This window comes from Suricata suricatta, chromosome 1 (genome assembly GCF_006229205.1).
Source record: "Suricata suricatta isolate VVHF042 chromosome 1, meerkat_22Aug2017_6uvM2_HiC, whole genome shotgun sequence".
NCBI classification, from domain to species: domain Eukaryota; kingdom Metazoa; phylum Chordata; class Mammalia; order Carnivora; family Herpestidae; genus Suricata; species Suricata suricatta.
In genome coordinates, this window is record NC_043700.1 from 19,324,779 (window position 1) to 19,347,915 (window position 23,137).

General features: G+C 39.8%; 1 protein-coding gene across 4 annotated transcripts in view; it reads left to right on the top strand.

The window, feature by feature from the left end:
* The first annotated feature begins 5,129 nt into the window (after positions 1-5,129).
* The window catches only part of MTUS1 (microtubule associated scaffold protein 1), a 116,111-nt gene continuing 98,103 nt past the window's right edge, over positions 5,130-23,137 (top strand). For all 4 annotated transcript variants that reach the window (XM_029934996.1, XM_029935006.1, XM_029935013.1 and 1 more), the window contains exons 1-2: positions 5,130-7,306; positions 18,851-19,046. In XM_029934996.1, the coding sequence (XP_029790856.1) occupies positions 5,225-7,306; positions 18,851-19,046 (2,278 nt within the window). In that variant the 5' untranslated portion in view covers positions 5,130-5,224. The remainder of the gene's footprint in view (positions 7,307-18,850; positions 19,047-23,137) is intronic.

Here is a 23,137-nt window from a genome sequence, read left to right on the forward strand (position 1 = left end):
CAAATCTTAAGACTGGCATGCCATATGTAGACATAAATAAGGAATAAAATTAAAGTTCTTTATGGGTATAAAGTAATGAAACTAGTTTTTACATGTATGTGGCTTCTGAAAAGCCTTTATTTTATAATGGCCATATGAGGTAGCAAATTTATCTGTATTAAATTCAAATTACTGGGTTGGGTGTGATGAGTAACAGGAAGTTGTAGAAGATACGTAATGTACAAGCCCCTACTGAGTTTATAGTTCAGTCAGCAAATAAGGCACACAGCTGTTGAATACCCAGTACTAATATTCTAGAAAGTGATTTGTCCAAGTCATGTAGTTTCTCTCTTAGAGGTGGTTTCCTCACTTGTGAAATGAGAACATTTGAATTAGATCTTGAAAGTGTCTTCTAATATTGGGACATCTAGGCGGCTCAGTTGGTCAAGCATCTGACTCTCAATTTCACCTCAGGTCAGGATTTCATGGTTTGTAAGATCGAGCCCTGCATCAGGCTCCATTCTCACAGCACCAAGTCTGCTTGGGATTCTCTCTCTCTGCACCTCCCCTAATCATGCTCGCTCTCTCTTTCTCTCTCTCTCTCTCTCTCTCTCTCTCTCTCTCTTTCTCCCCATAAATAAACTTAAAAAAATTTTAAAATGCTCTCTAGTATTAATATGATAGCAAATTCAATGATAACATAAGGACTTAATATGATACAACTTTTTAGGTGTATCTATTCGCTGTAATAAATAAGGGAATTTCTGCCTTTGGAGAATAAACAACCGTTCTTCTTAAGCTATGATTTAGAAGGTAATCTCCTTTTCCTCCAAACTATTGAAATAGCTCAAATCTTACAGAAGTAGTTCTTTTCACTGACCATTTCTTTTGGTGCCTATTAATTATTAACTTTACAAATGATCAGAAAAATGCATATTTTGGTAACCTTTCTATTCAAGGGGAACTAAGTCTTTAATATTCTCACATCTTAACAAGTAGAGAATTCGTTCTCATTTAAAATATTCTCTGAAAAAGACATCTTTATGGCATTCTTAAAAAGGAAACTTGCTCTTTCTACTTTGTTCTGGAAGAGAAGGCTGCTGAAAGACATCTTGAGAAATTAACTCTTTGGCTGAGAATCATTTATCACAACATATTTGCCTTTTTAAAAAATGTTTGATTTTGCTTAATAAAAATATTGCTTCAATAGTAACTTTGAGGTGTTACAAATGACATTGCAATCATAGAAATACAAAGACAGTACTTTCTGGGTCAGGAGAAATCTCAATATCCTCTCAAAGAATATCAGTACAGCACGTGGTGGAAATGTACACACTGCCTTTCTTTAAAAAATTTTTTTTTTATGTCTTTTATTTATTTTTGAGAGACAGAGAGAGACAGCGCAAGCAGGGGAGGGTCAGAGAGAGAGGGAGACACAGAATTGGAAGCAGGCTCCAGGCTCCGAGCTAGCTGTCAGCACAGAGCCTGACGCGGGGCTCGAACCCACGAACGTGAGATCTGACCTGAGCGGAAGCCGGCTGCTTAACCGACTGAGCCACCCAGGCGCCCCCACACTGCCTTTCAAGTGGGAGAGGAATGGTTGATATTGGCCGTCAGACAAAATGGTTGACTTTTTAACTTTTTTGACAAAATTCTTGAGGGAATTCTGGTAACCCTTTCCTGACCATCGCTTTATATTCAGAGCGATGATTTGTAGCTGTTGTTTACTTTTTTAATTTTTAACAAATTTTTATATTAGAGAGCAAGAGCAAGGGAGAGGGACAGAGAGCATGAGAGAATCTTAAACAAGCGCTGTGGTGAACATGGAGTCTGATACGGGGCTCAATCCCATACCCTACCATCAGGACTTGAGCTGAAATGAGAACTCAGACCCTTAACTGACTGAGCCACCCAGTGCTCCAAAGCTGTCGTTGTTGTTAGTGAAGGTTGATCTTCCAACTAACCATGGAACTGTTAATCTTGAGAATTTTTTAGTATCCAAATCATTGTACCACTATTTTTTTTTTTTTACTGTTACAAAGGTGGAAAACACTTATGTAAACTTATTTCCTGTCAAAACTCTGCTGAAGTATTTGTTCTCAGTGCATTTTTTTTTTGTGATTTTTTTTTTTTTTTTTTTTTGGTTAGCTTTGCTCACCAAGTTTGGAATTTGTATTTTGTGAATTAAATTGTAAACCTGATTATACTAAGCAGTCATGTGAAAGTTGGGATGGTTGGTGGATTCTTTACTTTATTACTCTTTACAAACTACTGACTTGTAAATCTAAAACATTTAAACTTGAGTGGAATTTCACAACAGTTAGAAATGTTTTTATATTCTAATGACCTGGAAAAATACTTTTAAAATGTATAAACTTTAAAAGTAAAACTCGGGTCTTATATCTATAATACAGACATATTAACTCTCCCCCTCACTTCACCTAACAATTGGGCAGACTATGTTAAGAGCCTTACAAACAAATCATAATCTTTGGCTCGGTAATGGTTTTATTTCTAGGAAGTTTTTCCAAAGGAAATAATCACAGGTAGTCAAAGATTGCAAAAATGTTTGGCGTTATTTATAGAGAAAAACTAGAAAGAACCTAAATATAGAATATCTATAACTATTATACATTTATATTCTATAATGCAGTTACTTGAAAAATAACTTGAAATGCTGTGACTATATTCCATTTTAATCAGGGTTTTGTTTTTAAATCATTTTTTAAAAATGTACTTTGGAAGAAGGAGCTCAGGAAGTAAAACTCCATAATTAAATCTAATGACTGTGTTTATATAGACGAATGACTTTTGTGATTTATGTTAAAAGCTTCTGTTGACAGTGCTCATATTTGTTTTACCAGAATCTCTTAAATATTGACCTGTGTAGAAACAGACAAATGTAACATATTTGCTGACTTCTGACATTTCCACTCCACACACGTAAGTCTAAAAAATGAATAAATATACTTCTTGAATTAAATTTGTAGCTTGAACATGTTTTTTACCGAAGGATTAAAAAAATTGTGCGTCAGCAAAACTTTTATTAGGGTGCTAGCCAAACAACTATTACTTCAGTGACTTCTTTATTGACTTAAAGAACTATGGTGGGAAAATAATAATTTATATTTTCCATCATATATAAATCATATAGCCCTTATTTTGGGATTCAAAAAATTTTTTTAATGTTTTATTTACTTTTGATACAGAGAGAGACAGAGCACGAGAAGGGGAGGGGCAGAGAGAGAAGGAGACAGAATCTGAAGCAGGCTTCAGGCTCTGAGTTGTCAGCACAGAGCCTGACGGAGGCTCGAACCCATGAACGTGAGATCTGACCTGAGCTGAAGTCGGAGGCTTAACCGACTGAGCACCCAGGCGCCCTCAAAATCTTTTTTTGAACAAGTGTGTGTGCTCATGCCCCCCCCCCCCCCATGTCCAGTGTTTGTGTGTGCACGCATACGTGCTGTTGAGAGAAACATTGGAGCCTGCCTTCTCCACCCGCTGCCCCCCACCCCCCCATGGACAGGCTGAGTTCAGGATGCGTGGCCAGAAACACAGAGCGCTGTCTGCGAAGATACCGATCCTTTCAGTTGTTCCATGCTTCCTGTTCTCCTGGTTGTATTTAGGTCACTGAAGTGTGATTACAGAGAGAGGATTACAAAATAGAAAAATGAGATCTCTTAATTGACAAGGTTACACGTCACAGAATGCCATTTCCCTCCCTCATGTGTAATTTATATCTTTAGGACAGAACCATGACATCTGATTGACATTGAGCCAGGAATAGAAATTCAATTCAGTTGAAAGTATATCCTCTATGACTTACTTGAAGTCCTCACTTGGGCATTTAGGCCCTTTTTTAAGAACTTCAGGTGGGTTAAAAGCATCATCAAATTGTAGTTATTTGCAAAAGTCCTTGGATTTGAAAGCTTTAATGGGTTGTTTTTAATTATTTTTTTTTTAGTGGCCAACTGAGTGGTTGTCAGTATGTTTATGATATTGCGCAATCATCACCATAATCTTGAGAACATTTTCGTTTGGGTGACTCTCCAAAGAAACACCACCCGGGTCACTGCTCTTTGCCTTCCCTCTCACCCTCTCTGTGCTCTGGAGAATCACTGATCTATTTTGTCTCTATAGATTTGCCTGTTCTGTACATTTATGTAACTATAACACGTAATAACTAATCTTTGGTGACTGGCTTTTTTCACTTAGTATAATATTTTAAGCTGTAACTCTGTATTCATGTTGTAGATGTATCTATACTCAGGTTTTTTCTGTTGCGCATTGTTTCTTCTGTTGTATGGGCATGTAACAGTTATTTATTTTTAAATTTATTTACCAGTTAATGGACATAAGCTTCCACTTGGCTGTTATGACTCATGCTTTTATAATCATGTACATTTGCACAGATGTTTGTGTAGACATATGTTTTCATTTCTCTTTAGTAGAAACTTAGGAGTAGAATTGCTGTTATACAGTTGAACATTTTTAGGGACTTGCAACAGTGTACCACGTTAACTATTAAGAATCAATGGTGTTTTTCCACCTTTGAAGTATGTTTGAGATAGGGAATGAAAACAAGGAAAAGAGAAATGATAATGTCCTAATCTTCATTGATCTTTAGCGTATTTGCTGTGTTTGCCAGGTCTGTCTGGTAATCATTCTCCATGCAAACACTAAGGGTCCTTTCTGAATCTGAAAATGTCCTTATTACTAATTATGTTGGGATGGTGGGAATAAGTTGGGAGTCTCCTCAGCTAATTAGGACCAATGGTTAACCAACAAGGAGAAGCTATTAGATTTCGGTTCCTTCTCTCTTCTGAGAAATAAGAATCAATGGGAATAGGGAGGAGGCATGTGAGAAGTGAAGTCAGTCACAGGGCAAATTTTTGCAGTGCCTCTGTCTTCTGCCCCATTTTCTCAAATACAAAAACATTTTTGAAAAGGTGTGATACTTGAGCCACTTTGCCCCTATCCACAGGTTTAAGTTCCAAATGTAAGAAAAAAGTGGTTGAAATTAAGTGGTGACTTGTTAATTTTTCTAATACTTAACTTGAATTGATCATTTTATTTCTTCCAGGGAACAACAAATCATTACAACTTGAGAGCATCTTAGAAACTTTCAACTGTGCTAAAAAAAAAAAAAAAACAACCCTAGAACATAGACAATTTTTCCTTTCCTTTCACTTGAAAGGATTTAAAGAAGAAAGAAAATGGCAGAGGCTTAAAGTTAATATTCAGGATGAATGATGAGAATTCAGATACGAAGACAGAAGATGAACTGCAGTCCTTACTTCTCAGTGGTAAAAATGAAAATACCCGTGCATACAACCCAAATTCCCCACATACACAGAAGTCCTCGGCTGATAATGTGAGTTGGACCTCTGCCAACCCAGATGACATGGTGGTTGATTATGACACCAGCTCTGCCGTGGACATTGATGAAACTATTGCTTTAACTCCTCAGTGTGTTGACGTGCTTCATCACCAAAAGTCGTCAAGGGAGTTGATTAGGAAGGAGGTGTTAGACATCCATAAAGACTCCGCACGTCATTCTTGTGTGCATGTTGTACATACAGAGGAACCAAAGTATCTGCCGAACAGTTGTCCTTCCCTAGAACCATTACAGGACCAGAGTGCTGAGACATCACTGCCTTTCGTGTGGAAACCCAACGATGATGATTTGAACTCTTCAGACTATCTTACTGCCTTGGAGCTAAACCAAACATTTGACATGACGGTGGATGATGTTAACTGCACGTTTGTAACACATCATGCCATCAGTAAGAGTCAGTCTTTGCATACCACTGGGAATCTGCAGCCGACTGGCATGAGGAGTGGAAATCCATCTTTATCCTGTTTGATTCATACACCTCCCCATTCTGATAAGATACATATGAGAGAAGTGAATTACAAACAAGACAGCTTTGAAAACCCTCAAGCCACAGTAGCAGAGGCCCAAGATACAACTTACACAGCATTTCCTGATGTGATGCAAATTGATACTGTTGTTCCAGATCTTGTTATTGAATGTCAATATTCTTCAGGACAGGTCACCAGTGACTACACAGATGGGTCACAGCGAGGATTAGTTGGAGAAAAAGAGATACAAGCCCCAGCGCCAGTTTCTGAGGGCGTGGATGTTCCCAATGGGGCTGTATTACAAGAGCTCTTTTGTTTATCTAAAGATGAACCACATAGTGAGACACATTCACAGGGCTCATATAGGCAAAAGGAAATGGGCCAAAATCTGAGAGAAACAGTGTCCAATTGTCTTATAGATGATGAATGCCCTTTACTGGTGCCAGCTTTTGATAAAAGCGAAGCCCAAGTGCTGAACCCAGAACATGAAGTCACAGTGGCTGGAGATACACATGATGCGTCTCAGAAAAAGGACTTGGAAACCCAAAATCGTACAATAGAATTGATACTGACTAGCCCACTGGGCCAGAAGATGGCTTCATCAGTCGAACTGAGTTGGGATGCAACAGATATGGCCATTAACACGAATCATACTGTTTGCATGTCAACACCAGTCCTACAGCCCCCCAGAGCAACACTTTCTATTTCACCTATTGAAGTGGCAGGGAAATGTAGTAAAGTGGAGAAGAGTCATCAAGAGCTTAGAAATGTACCAAACTTGAAGGGGGCACCTATGAACATGTGTAAACCTAACCTAGGAAAATTAACAACTAAAATGAATACTCCTATAGGCAGCAAAGTTAGAAAAACTGAAATTATTAGTTACCCAAGACCAAACTTCAAGAATGTCAAAGCTAAAGTTATGTCTAGACCAGCATTACAGCCCAAAGACCCTGCTCTATCAAAGGTCACCCCCAGACCTCAGTTAACCTCATCACCCTTGTCTGTTTCTTCAAGACAGTTGACAGCTTTGAGCAAAACACCAAGGTCTGACTTGAATGCAGATACAAAAGCCGAAATCCTAATTAACAAGACGCATAAGCAGCAATTTAATAAACTCATTACTAGCCAGGCTGTGCATGTTACAACTCATTCTAAAAATGCTTCACACAAGGTTCCAAGAACAACATCTGCCATGAAATCGAATCAGGAAGATGTTGACAAAGCAAGTTCTAATTCAGCATGTGAGACCGGGTCCGTGGCTACCTTTTTTCACAAGATGAAAGGCATAGTCCCTGTTAAAATGGAAAGCGAAGAATGCTTGGAAATAACATATGCTTCCGACATCGATAGGATTAGCCCTGAAAAGAAGGGTGAAAAAGAAAATGAGACACCTATGGAAAATCAAGAGCTAAAAAAGGAAATCATGAATGAGACCTTTGAATATGGTTCTCTGTTTTTGGTAAGTGAGATTTTTCCCTACTTCAGAGAAGAGTTGGACGAAGCTGAGTAGGTCTTAGGAGTTGGTCCTTGCAAATAGTCAATAGTATTACAGAATTAGGTGTGCAGATTTGCTTTCTGGTCAATTATTTTGCTTTCTGGTAATTCTTTGTCTTCTTAGTTACACACTTCAGAGTGTTAATTGGTTACAAGATAGGAAAACTGCATATGGGGAAAAAAATCCTCAAGCACAGTATTTTGTATTGAGTAGCAGTTGTTCCTTTTAGTAAGGGGAAAGAGAAAGCTACTGCAATATTTTGGTGTAATTAGTTGAAGTTAAATACCTGATTATATGATGATATTCTATATCTCTGGGGGAGGGGAACAAAAGAAGGTTTGTTTATGAACTTTAAAATGCCACATTTAAGAAATGGCTGGGGAGAGCCGGTAAACAGTCTGAGCACAAAAATAACTCCTGGTCTCTTGGGGAGGAAGCTGGCCTGGGAAGTGGAGCCGTCTTCTGTGACCTGGAGGATTGGGATTCTGCCCCTGGCCAGCTAATACGAGGTGAAAGGACTGCACTAGGTGATGTCTGGGGTGTCTTGCAGCCCGAACCTGTTGACCCTGCTACATTAAGATGAGCCCCTTTTATTCACGTACAGTGAAAAGCAGTCTGTAGCACCTGTCACATATTTGATGGGGGGGGGTGGGGGAGAAGGAGACTGCATAGTCCCATTCAAACAGAAAATTCACAGGTAGGTTAAAGATTTTTCTTTAAACATACCTGTGTCTTTGTCAATAGCATGAAGAAACTAGTTTTCCGAGTTTGAAAAACATTTGTCAGGCCATTCTTGGGCTTTGCCTACTCGTCCTCAGCCCTGTTTTTCGCAGAAGGGACTTAGGCATATTTTTGGCCCCACGTCGACCTTTCTTGGGCTCCTGTCCTCCGGGCCAGGAATGGACCTGGGTGCTGGGTAGGAAGGCAGATGGGAGACACCTTTGTTGCATGTGGAGGGCTCATGGCCCAGAGGAATGCAGCTCCTAAGGTGAAGTGTTCAAGGGCTGTTTCAGGAGTGTTTTCAGGGTGTGTGGGGAGTTGTTTGTCCTTTTAGGAGGTAAGTTAGGAAAGACCAGATATTCTTGAGCTGTATCAGTTTAGAGATGTTTTGGATTTTATAACTTTTTGGGAGAAGAATGACATACCCTAACGATGTCTAAATTAATGTGATTGTCTATTTCAAAACTCTGGTTTTTAAGTTCTTTTCAAGTCAAACATAGGGCACTTGTTTCCTAGCATTTGTATTTTGATATTTTGCCAAATTACACTATAATGTCTGGTAATTCTAATCAACATTCTTAGTTTGGTGTTTATAGCTGCACATAAAAACAATACATTTATTCCTCCCTGATTTATGGGAGGCTTTCATTATTCATCTACACCCAACTGGAAGTCTCTCTAAAAAGCATTTGGTTTGAATATAAATTGGTTGTCTAATACTGAAATGAAAAGCTTTTCTGTGTGCACCGAGTAAATCTTAGGCTTTCGTTCTGCGCCCGGGAAACAGCTGTTTTTCAGGCTCGCGTTGGGATATTGAAGTCAGGTGACAGAATCATCAGGTTGGCCTGGATCCCGGCACTTTTCATTTCTGGAACCTTGCAGTTAGGATTCCCATATTTTCAGCATGGTCACTTATCAACTGGTATTAAAAGAAAAAACCCCACCATCCTCATTCTTTACTCGTGTCTTAGCTGCAGTGCTCTCCTAAAAGCACCGTTTCGCCTCGGGCGTGTCTGCACGTATCGGGGGAAGGGACAGGCCACAGGCTGTGTGCTTGTAGGGAGCCGGAGGAGTGAGCCCTTGCGTCACGGTTTCTTGGTCACTTCCGCAGTAGCCAAAGGTTGTAGACTTCCCCGGGTCCACGAGGGATGTTAGTTTCCAGTGTGCTCTGTTGGTCTTGGGCTGCGTGAGGCCTTGAGTTGACCGAATTCTCAGGTTGCGTACAGTCTCTCAGCTTTGGGTCAGATTTGTCTGAAACTTCAGAAAGGTTCTTGTTTGGAAGAAGGAATTTGATTTTAATTTGATACTGGTGTCATGGAGCTACCCATCACGAAGGTTATGTATTGGTGATTGTGTGTTAGATCAAGAGGGTGGGGAATTACCTAAAAGGAAAGGAACTGATACTTTTTTGATGCCTCCTCTGGACCACTCTGCTCAGGTTTTGTATATTTTTATTCTGTCATTAAATTTTCCCAGTAATATATACATCATTCACTCTTTCCAGTAACTACAGGCCACTTGTTAGCCACATTTAAAGGCTTCAGAGAGAGTACTTTTTTGGGGGAGGGGGGTCTTTTTGTCTTTTTATTTTATTTTTTTATAGTTTAAGTTAGTTTTTTATAGTTCAAGTTGGTTTTCATCTACCACCCAGTGCTCATCCCAACAAGTGCCCTCCTCCATGCCCATCACCCATTTCCCCTCTCCCCCACCCCCATCAACCCTCAGTTTATTCTCAGTATTTAAGAGTCTCTTTTGGTTTGCCTCCCTTCCCCTCCTTAACTATTTTTCCCCCTTTCCTCCCCCATGATCCTCTGTTAAGTTTCTCCTGTTCCACTTATGAGTGAAAACATATAATGTCTGTCCTTCTCTGCCTGACTTATTTCACTTAGCATGACACCCTCGAGTTCCATCACGTTGCTAAGAATGGCCAGATTTCATTCTTTCTCATTGCCATGTAGTATCCCATTGTATAGATAAACCACATCTTGATCCACTCATCAGGTGATGGACATTTAGGCTCTTTCCATGATTTGGCTATTGTTGACAGTGCTGCTATGAACATTAGGGTACATGTACTCCTATGCATCAGCACTTCTGTATCCCTTGGGTGAATTCCTAGCAGTGCTGTTGCTGGGTCATAGGGGAGATCTGTTGTTAAGTTTTTTGAGGAACCTCTATACTGGGTTCCAGAGTGGCTGTCCCAGTTTACATTCCCACCAACAGTGTAGGAGGGTGCCCGTTTAAAGGCTTCAGGGAGATTACTTAAAACACACACAGCTGGTAAGAAGTAAAATTGAGATTGAAACTCAGGGCTCCTGCCTGGGGTCCTAGCCCTTTCTGCTTCATAAACCACAGGGTTTCAAAATTTTGCAGAATATTGGCTCGAAAGGCAGAGTAAATTTGAGTTAACCGGCTTACAGAAGTGAATCTTTAACAAAACTGTGGTTTATTTTTTAAAAGGTTTTTTCTGGGGGATTGCCTTAACCCGCAGGTAGAGGTAAATGTTTATAGTTTGTGGACAATCAACTGCTCTAGGAGGCCAATTTTTATGTAGTCCTCTTAGGATATTTGCCCTGTTTTTTTTTTTTTATCAACTCTGTAATATTTAAGTTTTTTATTTTAATTCCAGTATCATTAACAGACAATGTTAGTTTCAGTTGTACAGTGTAGTGATTCAACAATTTTGTACATTACTCAGTGCTCACTGCGAGAAGTTTACTCTTAATCCCCTGCACCCATACCCTTAGTCACCTCCCCTCTGGTAACCATCAAGTCTCCATAGTTAAGGATCTGTTTTTTGGTTTATCTCTCTCTTTTTTTCCTCTGCTTATTTGTTTTGTTGTGTGTGTGTGTGTGTGTGTGTGTGTGTGTGTGTGTGTGTGTATGTATTTTTGAGAGCAAGAGTGCAAGTGGAGGGGGAACAGAGAGGGGAGAGAGAATCCCAAGCAGACTCTGTGCTGCTTGCACTCCATCTTGGTGGGCATGGAGTGCTGTGCGGTTCCATCTTGGCAACTATGAGTTAATGACTTGAGTCAAAATCAAGAGTCAGACACATAACCAACTGAACTGCCCAGCACTTCTGTTTTGTTTCTTAAGTTCTACATATGAGTAAAATCATAATTGTATTTGTCTTTCTCTTATTGACTTATTTCATGTAGCATTATACTCTCTGGCTCTATCCATGTTGTTGCAAATGGCAAGATCTCATTTTGTTTTTGGCTGGATACTATTCCATTGTACATAGACACGTATACACACACACATATCATATCACATTTTCTTTGTCCATTCATCTATTGATGGACACTTGGGATACTGCCTTAATTTGGTTATTGTATTACTGTAGATAGTGCTGCAGTAAACATAAAGGTGTGTGTGTCTCTTTGAATTAGCATTCTTGTTTTTTTTAAAAATCATTATCCTGCAGTGCAATTACTGGATTGTAGGGTAGTTCCATTTTTAACTTTTTTGAGGAACTTCCATAATGTTTTCCAAAGTGGCTGCACCAGTTTGAGTTTCCACCAACAGTACCAACGGTTCCTTTTTCTTCACATAGTCGCCAACACTTATTTCTTGTGTTGTTGATTTTAGCCATCCTGACAGGTGTTAGATAATATCTTATTGTGTTTTGATTTGCATTATCCTGATGATAAGCGATCATTTCATGTATCTGTTGGCCATCTGGATATCTTCTTTGTAGAAATGTCTGTTCATGTGTTCTGTCTGTTTTTGAATTAAATTTTTTTTTTTTGGTGTTGAGTTGTGTAAGTTCTTTATATATTTTGGATACTAACCATTTATTAGGTATGTTATTTGCAAATATCTTCTCCCATTCTTATGTTGTCTTTTAGTTTTGTTGATTGTTTGCTTTGCTATACAGAAGCTTTTTATTTTGATGTAGACCCAATGGTTTCTTTTTGCTTTTATTTCCCTTACCTTAGGAGGCATATCTAGGAAAATGTTGCTACTGCTGATGTCAGAGACATTTCTGTCTACGTTCTTTTTTAGGATTCTTATGTTTTCAGGTCTCACATCTAGGTCTTTAATTCATTTTGGATATGTTTTTGTGTATGGTGACAGAAAGTGGTCTCTCTCCATGCTGTCCAGTTTTCCCAACATCATTAATTAAAGAGACTTTTTCTTATATTCATTCCTCCTTTGTTGAAGATTTATTGACCATATAATTGTGAGTTTATTATGGAGCTATCTATTCTGTTCTTTATGAGTCTGTTTTGGGGCCAGCACCATACTGTTTTGGTAACTATAGTTTTGTACTATAACTTGAAGTCCAGAATTGTATTACCTCCAGTTTTGTTTTACTGTTTCACAGTTGGTATTTGGGGTCTTTTATAGTTCCATACAAATTTTACAATTCTTTATTCTAGTTTTATAGATATTTCACTAAATGTGTAGGTTGCTTTGGGCAGTATAGACATTTTAACAACCTTTTTTCTTGTCTGTGAGCATGAAATGTCTTTCCCTTTCTTTGTGTCCTCTTCAATTTCTTTCATCAGTGTTTCATAGTTTTCAGAGTAGAGGTCTTTCCCATCTTGAGTTAATTTTAATGCTAGATATTTTATTATTTTTGGTGCAATTGTAGATGGGATTATTTTCTTAATTTCTGTTTCTGCTGCTTCATTATTAGTGTATAGAAATAGATTTCATGGTGCACCTGGGTGGCTCAGTTAAGCAACTGGCTCTTGATTTTGGCTCAAGTCATGATCTCACAGTTTGTGAGATCTCTCTCCCTCTCTCTGTTCCTTGCTTGCTATCTCTCAAAATAAATAAACCTAAAAAGAAATGTAACAGATTTCTGTACAAATTTTGTTGATTCCTGCAAATTTACTGAATTTATTTATCAGTTCTAGGAGTTTTTTTGATGGAGTCTTTAGAATTTTCTATATATAGTATCATATCACCTACATATAGTGAAAGTTTTACTTCTTCCTTACCAGTTTGGATACCTTTATTTCTTTTCTGATTGTTTCCACTGGGACTTCCAGTACTATGTTGAATAAAATAGTTGAGAGTGGACATCCTTGTCTTGTTCCTGACCTTAGGCAAAAGGTCTCAGTTTCTCCCCATTGAGTATGTTGTTAGCTGTGGGTTTTACATATATGGCCTTTAGTATGTTGAGGCATGTTCCCTCCAAACCTACTTTGCAGAAGGTTTTTTTTCTTAAATCATAAATGGATATTGTACTTTGTCAGATGCTTTTTTTCCCCCTCTGTTGAAATGATATGGTTTTTGTCCTATTACTTGTTTTCCTTTCTCTTCTTGATGTAATGTATCATGTTGATTGATTCTCAAATACTGAACCACACTTGCGTTTCAGCAATAAACCCCACTTGATCTTGGTGAATGATTTTTTTAGTGTATTATTGGATTCGATTGCCAGTATTTTATTGAGGAATTTTGCATCTATATTCATCAGAGATATTGGCCTATAGTTCTCTTTTTTGGGGTGGCTTTATCTGGTTTTGGTATAAGGGTAATGCAGGCTCACAGACTGAATTTGGAAGTTTTCCTTCCTCTATTTTTTTGGAAAGGTTTGAGAAGAATATATATTAACTCTTCTTTAAATGTTTCATAGAATTCATCTGTGAAGCCATCTGGTCCTGGACTTTGTTGGGAGTTGATTATTGACTCAATTTCATTACTAGTCATTGGTATTTTCAAATTTTCTCTTTGCTCCTGCCTCACTTTTGGTAGGTTATATGTTTCTAGAAATTTATCCATTTCTTCTAGGTTGTCCAATTTATTGGCATGTAGTTTTTCATAATATTCTCTTATAGTTGTTTGTATTTCTGTGGTGTTGGTTGTTATTTCTCCTCTTTCCTTAATAGTTTTGTTTATTTGACTCTTGTCTTTTTTCATGAGTCTGGCCAGAGGTTTATCAGTTTTGTTGATCTTTTTAAAGAAACATCTCCTCCTGGTTTCATTGATCTCTGTTTGTTATTGGTGTTGTTTCTGTATCTTTTATTTTTGCTCTAATCTTTATTTCTTTACTTTTGCCAGTTTGGATTTTCTTTGTCATTCTTTTTCTAGCTCTTGTAGGTATAAGGTTAGGTTTTTGGCTTGTTAGCAGTTTTTTTTTCTTCAGTAGACATGTATTGCTATAAACTTCCCTCTTAGAACAGCTTTTGCTGCATCTCAAAGATTTTGGGCCATTGTATGTTTTCATTTTCATTTGTTTCCATTTAATTTTTTATTACTTCTTTTATTGCTTGGTTGACCTGTTGTTTTAGTAGTGTGTTATTTAAACTCCATGCATTTGTGCTCTTTCCAAATTTTTTCTTGTGATTTCTGGTTGATAGCATTATGGTCAGACAAGAGGCATGGTATGACTTTGATCTTTTTGATTTTGTTGAGACTTGTTTTGTGGCCTAATGTGATCTTTTTTGGAGTGCACTAGAAAAGTAGGTGTATTTTCCTGTTTTAGGATTAAAATGTTTTGAATATATCTGTTAAATCCTTCTGTTCCAGCATGTCATTCAAAACCATTGTTTCCTTGTTGATTTTCTGTATGGATTATGTCTGTCATGTAGGTGGTGTGTTAAAGTCCTCTACCATTACTTGTATTAGTATTAATTAGTTCCTTTGTTACTGTTTTATAAATTTAGGTGCTATCATTTTGGGTGCAGAAATATTTACAGTAGTTATATCTTCTTGTTGGATTGTCCCCATTATTATCACAGAGTGTCCTTCTTTGTCTCATGTTAGTCTTTGTTTTAAATCTATTTTGTCCAATGAAAAATGTACTCTGGCTTTTATTTGACATTCATTTGCATAGTCAATGTTTCTTCATCCCTTCACTTTAAATCTCCATCTGTCTTTAGGTATGAAATGAGTCTCTTGTAGAAAGCAGATGGAAGGGTATTGTTTTTTTATTCATTCTGTCACCCCCATGGCTTTTGGTTGGAAGGTTTAGTCCAGTTACAGTCAAAGTAATTATCAATAGGTATGTATTTATTGGTATTTTGTTACTTGTTTTGTGGTGGTTTTTGTAGTTTTCTCTGATCTTTCTCTTGCTCTCTTTCATGATTTGACTTTTTTTTTTTTTAATGTTTGCTTTTGAGAGAGAGAACACTAGTTGGGAAGGGGCAGAGAGAGGGCGACACAGAATCTGAAACAGGCTCCAGGCTCCAAGCAGTCAGCAGAGAACCCAACACAGGGCTCGAGCTCAAGAGCCGTGAAATTGTGACCTGAGCTGAAGCTGGATGCTTGACCGACTGAGCCACGCAGGTGCCCCTGTTTGATGGTTTTCTTGACTGATATAAAGAAAAAAGAGAACTGAATCGAAGTAGATCTTTTATGTTTTAATTTGTGGCCAACATTAAGTTTATATAACATCTACTGCATATAGTGGCCTCTATGTAGTTGATGGTTGCTTAAGTTTGAACCCATTCTTTACTTTTCCTGCCACCCCCCAGCACATGTCAGATATATGGTTTCATATTTTACATTCTTTTATTTTGTGAATTACTTGATTGTTTGTTACAGAAATACTTAATTTTACTTATTTTATGTTTTGTACTTTTCACACTCTCACTTATGATCTTTGTTTTTCCACACAAATAGTCCCCTTTAGTATTTCTCATAGGCCTGGTTTAGTGGTCATGAACTTCTTTAGTTTTTGTTTGAAAAATTCTTTCTCTCCTTCTATTCTGAATGATAGCTTTGCCAGATAGCGTATTCTTGGCTGCAGATTTTCTCCTTTTAGCACTTTGAATGTCTTTTTGGCCTGCCAGAAATATCCACTGATACCCTTACAGGGTTTCTCTGCTTGTATGTAATTGTCTTTTCTCTTGTTAATTTTAACATTCTTTATCACTACTTTATTCCATTTTAATTCCTATGTGTCTTGATGTGGACCTCTTTGGGTTTGTTTGTTTGTTTATTTATTTATTTATTTGGTGGGGATCTTTGTGCCTCCTAGATCTAGATATCTGTTTCTTCCAGAATAGAGAAGTGCACATCTCTTATTTCTTCAAGTAGATTTTCTTCCTCCTTTTCTTTCTCTTCTTCTAGATCCTTATATTGTGAATGTTATTACACTTGCTAGAATCACTGAGTACCCCGAGCCTATTCTCAGCCTGCATAATTCTTTTTTCTCTCACTTGTTCATCTTATTTTCCATCACTCTGTCTTCCAGGTTGTTGGTTTCGTTCGTCTGCTTCCTCCAGCCTGCTATTTATTCCACAAGTGCATTTTTAATTGCAATTATTCTATCCTTCATCTGTGATAGGTTCTTTTTTTCTCTGTGTTAAGGGTGTCCTAAGTCCAGTGAGTATGTTCATGATAATTACTCTAAGTTTTCTATCAGGCATATTACTATCTCTGTTTCACTTACGTCTTTTGCTATGATTTTTTTCCTGCTTTTTGAAGTGGGACATATTCCTTTGTCTCCTCATTTCACCTAACTCTGTTTGTTTCTGTGTGTTAGGAACGTCAACTATGTCTTTTGCTCTTGAAAGCAGTCTACAGGGCCCACACTTTTAGCAAGGTGGTGTGGGTCCTCTTCACAGGGGACTCACTGCTGCCTCCAAGACCCGGCCAGCCTGGGTTTCTCTGCAGGGCACGTGCGGTGAGAGCATGGTGCCACAAGCTGTTCCCACAGGTCCCCTTCCACTGGGGCTGTGCAGCCACTGTGGAGACCAAGGGCTGGCTGAGGCAGCTCTGGGAAGCATGGCAAGTGGGGTCTTGGTGCCATAAGCTGTGGATGCCGGTCCTTTTCCTCAGGGGAAGCACGTCTGGGTGGGGGTATAGTTTTAACAAGGTGCACACATCCTCCAAGAAGAGTCAGAGATGCGATGGTGGCAAGGTTTTGGTCATCTTCTGGGGGAAGGAATCCATAGAACCAGTACTGAGGCGGGCCCAGCAGGAGGGGGACAGAGCATGGTGTAAGCAAGCAAGGGAGTTAGTGCTGGCTATTTCCTGCAGTTGGCTTTGTGATTATGTTGGGGTGGGGGAGGGAAATGGCACCTGCCAGCTCGTACTCTGAGATTCATAACTAACTTTTCCTCTTGTGTACCCGAGGCATTTTTCAAATTACTGCCCCTTAGCTATATCTCCTTGGGCTTTTTTGAGGTATCTCTTTAAGGGTGACGTTTTCAGATTAGCTCCATCATTCATTGGCAGAATGACATCGGGCAAATTATGTAGTCTCTAGGAGGCTCAATTTTGCTAATGTAAAGGGAGGATACAAAATATGACTTAGGGTGTTGGAATTTTTCCTTGAATAAAGCTCAGAGTTCCACCTCCTCTATGTAGAATGGGAGCATTTATTGGCTGCCTACGGTGCACTATGTATGACAGTGGTTGTTGGGATATAGAAAAGAAAGCAGCCACCTCTGGCCAAGCCTAGTGCCTGATACGGTGGGTGATATTAGACGATAAACTAGAAGGGGGTGTTAACTATTTAGTTGGGAGTATGTATCGGCTGCTGTACTGCTGCATAGGGCGGGATGGGGGGTGGCCTTGAAGAGCGTTGTCAAGAAAGGCTTCTCAGGGAGCTGGTTTAGCCACTATGAATTGGAAGGTATTCTGGGTGTGGGAAATACCATATACAAAGAAGAATAAACATGAAAAGATATTCTTACTTAGGGGATTCTGGGTCGTGAGTGTGACAGGGGGTGAGGATGCAGAACTGTGAACAGTGAGGAATAAACTGATGAAGCCACCAGGGGTTGCCAGATCCAAAAGGGCCCAGTGTGCCTCGGTGTTAAGAGTTGACTTTGGGAGACAGAGGGAAGCTACCTAGCCCAGTTTGGCCTTTGGGAAGATTACCTTAGCAGTGGAGTGGAACATGAATTAGAAGCTGGTGAGACCAGAAATCCTAAGGATGTGCTTTCAGTAATCCCGGGAAAAATGATGCAGGCCTGTCCTAAGACGGATGCAAAAGGGAAGCCCCTAGATATAGCTTTCATTGTTTATATTATGTTGGGTTCCTGGGTATGTTGTGATGAATATGGAAAGAAGTAACTTTTGAGTTGGTCAAGTAAAACTAGCTTAATGTTAGAAACTGCTTCGTATTTTTCTGTAAAATGGGGTATGATCAAAGTAACAACTTCTAGGGCAATGAAGATTAAAGGGATTGAAACATGGATTTTGAACTGAAAATATTATTCCATAAGGGCTATATGTTGATCCATAAAAATGACAATGATATGATTACTTTTGACATCGCTAGGTACAGGTGCCTGAAGGGTGCCAAGTGGGCAGGTAAGGAAAGAAGCTAATACAAGAGAAAGGCAGGAGAGTGCTGGCCAGGGCATGTGGACTTCGGATACAACAGGGTGTAGGGGTGGTTGAAACAAGGTCACCTACGGAGAGCATATGGCAAGGAAAGAACAGGGTCAAGTTTGGGACCCTCGGGACAAATGCCATTGGAAGGTGTACAGAAGAACAGGATCCAGAGGAGGAGTAACCAGACAGGTAGAGAAGGAAAACAAGGAAAGTGTTCTGTTGGAGAAACTGAAGAAAAATGGTGTCCTCAGCATCAGATGCCATGGAAAGGCCTCCGGGAACCGACTGGGAGCTGCAGCTTGACTTCAGCTTATGGCCCTGGGCATCCTGGGAATGGTTCCACAGTTGGGCATGAAAGACAGGTCATGATGGGCAGAAGAGTGAACTGTGAAGAGGCTTAATTCCTTCATTCTCCAGATGAAAATTAAATACCCCTGTGACATAATCTGCTAGACAGAAAGGTCACATTGACGTAGTGCCACAAGGAAATGGTATGAGGAAGGTATGATCTGGACTAAAGTCTTAACTATTTTTTCACAGGGTTCTGCTTCAAAAACTGCAGTCACCTCAGGTAGGAATATTGCCAAGCCTGACTCCTCCAATTCGAGGAAAACACCTGGTTCAAAAGCCAAAGTGGGTCCTTCTGTTTCCTGTTTGAGGCGGAATAGTGACAGTAGGAATCTCACTTCTGATCGGGCCTTATCTCCCCAGAGGATCAGGCGTGTGTCCAGTTCTGGTAAGAATAAAATAAATCAGTTGTGCCTTATAGCAGTTGATGGATGATTTGAATGTAAAATTAGGCGTGTCACAAAGCAGAAAGACAGGTTTTGGTTATAAAACCAACACATTTTGTCACCAAAACATTTAGCCTGTAGTGGACCAGCGTCTGACACAGGGAAGGTAGAAAAAGAAGTCATAGACACATTTCTGTTGGTTTATATTTTAGAAGTAGTAGTTTTAAAGCCATGATGGGTTTATGAAATTTGAACACTTTAAGGGTAGCTGTTAAGTGTCTTACTAAAAAAAATTGGCAGATGGTAGAGATTTCTTTGGGAAATGGAAAAGTCAGCCTATTTTGTAGAGACCAAGACAGAAGCACTGCTGGCCATTCCAGTTGACTGAGCCCTGCAGGGAACACCCTTTATTTTAACAGGTCCAACCTGGAGCAAATTACAGGCATGTCCAATGGATTTAGAAGTAAGTTCCCATATAAAAATAGTGCCTACAGTTGGTTTGGAAAAAAAGAAAAGTACTCTAGAGCGATGTGTCAACACACGTGAGAACATTTTGCACAAACTAACAAAACCAAACACACCACCCAGGATCTCTCTCCCTTTCTACACCTTGGTAGTGTTAGGTTTTATATTCCGATCCCATTTGAAGCCTCTAGTGTGAGAAGTGTATAATGAGCCTCAGTGTTTTAAGGATGGTTAATTTAGAGTCAGGCCTCGCCTCAAGGTCTTGAGGTTTTGAGGACCAAGCTCAGGAGGAAGTACGGATGGAGGAAGAGAGATCTGCAGCACATTTTCATTCCCATCCCTAGAGGAGCTGAGTGGGAAGAAAAAAGTTCACTTGAAGTCTTCTTCCCTGGGGAGAAAACCAGAAGAGGAGCAATGATCCTGACTGGGGACATTGCCACGCGTGGGCTGGTGAGGCGTAGGTGAGATCAAAGCTTCAGTTCTTACTGTTGATGCCAGATAAGGGTCACGGGAGTGGCTGGGGAGCTCCCTTCCTGTCCGGACGTTCGGAGCACCTGTGGCTTGGGGGCACCATCGAGCCACCGGCACTGGCAGCATGGGCTGTAGTTACAGTCCCTGTGTTCTAGTACCACTCTGGCACCAGTGAGCTGCCCAAGCACATTGTTTACCTTACTCACCCTGGGCTTCAGCCTTGCATTGTGCAGTGTGAGGGTTTGAGAATGTAAGGCGCCGTCATCTTTGACAGTCCTTATCTTTCTTGGGGCGGTTTGGAGCTCACCTAACTTTCTTTTTTTATTATTTTTTTTAATAAACCCGCTTAGTGTTTTTTACTTATTTTTTTATGCTTTTTATTTAGTTTTGAGAGATGGAGAGAGACAGTATAAGCAGGGGAGGGTCAGAGAGAGAGGGAGACACAGAATCCGAAGCAGGCTCCAGGCTCTGAGCTAGCTGTCAGCACAGAGCCCGACGTGGGGCTCGAACCCACGAGCCGTGAGATCATGACCTGAGCTGAAGCTGGACGCTTAACCGACTGAGCCACGCAGGTGCCTCTCACCTAATTTTCTGAGCAGTGGTGGCTCCTAGTATCATCCTCTGGACCACATGATGGTCAAAACCCAGAAACCCAGAAGTGCACACACTTCTAAGAGATTAGGCCAATGCCTAGGATAAACAGTTGTCCCCGGCTATTGGTGGTTTTGCTTTCAACGATTTCAGTTAGCGGTAGTCAACAAGTAGGTATTGTTAGAATGTCACAGTGTACAAGTAGGTATTGTTAGAATGTCAGTAGCAGCCTAACACCAAATCATAATGCCTGAGTCATTCACTTCACTTCATCTCATCCTGTAGGCATTTTAATCATCTCACATGATCACAGGAAGAAGAGTGAAGATACTTTGAGAGAGACCGACTACATTCACATAACTTTATTATAGTATATTGTTATAATTGTTTATTAGTTGTTAATCTCCTTCTGCACCTCATTTATAAATTAAACTTTATGCCAGGTATGCACATAGAGGCAGAAACCAGTATGCATCAGATTTGGTTCTGTCGGTAGTTTTTGGCATCCCCTGGATGTCTTGAAACATCCCCAGCATGGGGGAGGCTCGGGGTGGGGGGAACAACTGTATTTTGAAAAATGGTCTAGCTGTATGTAGGTGAAGAGTTCCACCAAGGAGCTGAGCACTTCTTAAGTCCCTTTACTGTAGTCTATACATAATTTCATGCCTTAATAGAAAAGTAAGTCTGTTTACCCTTAATGAAAAGACCAGGACATTTATTGAGCTCTTATTAACCTGTATAAAGAAACTCAGAGTTTTCAATCTGAGTTACAAACTGTTTTCATTTACCTGGTGGTTTTCTGGATAGAAATGGGGCGGGGTGGGGGGAAATCATGTACCAGAAACTTGATAGATTTATATTTGATTTTATATTTTAACTGCTGGAAGACTAACATGATTATGCTGTGTTTCAAAAAAAAAACCAAAAAACAGCACCTAGCTTGTTTGGATGCTCAGAATAAATCGAGAGGAGTTTGTTGTGGGGGCAGGAAACTTAATCCCCACAGGCTTAAAGTAGAGCAGAAAAGCAAGGAGCAAAAACAGTGTGCCTTTAGATCATTGAGAGTGTTGCCATTTACTGTACAATGCAGTGTTTGTGTCGTAGAAAATTGAAACCAAATGGACATCCTCTGTCCTGTGTGTACAAAGTTACTCTACTGAAAGGTAAGCAGCAGGAATGTTCCAGCAGATTGGGGTTTTCAGTCAATCCTTTCAGAGAACTAAGTAGAAAACCAGACTTGGAATTGAAATAGCCATTTTCTTGAAGTTTTAAACTGAGGAGGAGAAAGAATTGTAATTAAATCCAATGGAGCTCTTCCATTTTACTTGTCTGAATCTGGAAATTGTAATGTAGGACATGAAAACTATAGTTAACGCTGCTGTATGATATATATCAGAGTTAAGAGAGTAAATATTAACAATTTTCCTTACAAGGAAAATGTTTTATTTTTTCTTGCTTTTTACTGTGTCTATCCGAGCTGATGGATGCTAATTAAATTTTCTGAGGTCATCACTGCACAGTGTATGTAAGTCACGCCATTAGGCTATACGCCTTAAACTTATAAGTGATGTATGCCAATTAGATCTCAATGAAAGTGGAAAAATAATTTTAAAAATCTGGAGATTTGTATGAAACCAGGTTATGAGTGATAACAAACCAGATGCAAATTATCTTTGTGTAGAGTGTGTACGTTTAAACCACTCCAATTAAACGAGATTGTGAGGAAAACTATCATAATAATTATAATGCTAAAGATAGCAACTCACACAGAATGCTTACCAACTTCTGGGCTCTGTCTTAATCATTTCATTTATAAATGTACTGAATCCTCACAGTAGTTTTGTGAGGCTTAGCCCCACTTTACAAACTGAAGGAAACCTCACACAGAAATGGAATAATTTGGCAAAGTCACGCCGCTAGGAGGTGGCGGACGTAAGACTGAATCCAGGCAGTCGGGCTCCGGAGCGCGTGCTCTTCACCTCGACAGTATCATTCTAAACGACGACTTCTTAGGAGAGCCATGAGTTTTGAAGAAAATTCTCAAGGTCCGCTCAATGGTGCGGAAACTTGGCAGTTCTCTCTTCAGGCTCTTGGCTTAGCGTTCTGTGTCACTGTACTATAATTTAAATGATGTTCCGTGGCTATTACAAACAAATGCTGCTGAATCAATAACTACATGGTTAAATGTTTCATGACTGACCCAGGCAGCTTCAGAGAGCCGTCTGCATCCTCTTCTGAAGAAGGCCACACCGGTTTTTACCAGGTTTTAGATTATGGACACGCGCGTCCCTTCACACAAACATGGAATGGCCTTGCAGGGACTGGCTGAGCGGGGCAGGATTACGGAAGTGGGACAGATCGCACTCCCTGCCCTGCGGGTGCTGTAACCCCCCGGGGCGGCGCATGCGTGCTGATGACGCGGCCACGGGCAGCACGGAAGCGTGTATAAAGGGTGAGGGAAAGGCCCTGGAGTGGTTGAGGACTTTGGGAAAAACAAGACTGCCCAGGGGCTCGGTCTGATGGTACCAGAGCCTGAAGAAGGGCCTCATGAGAGAAGCGGTCTTTC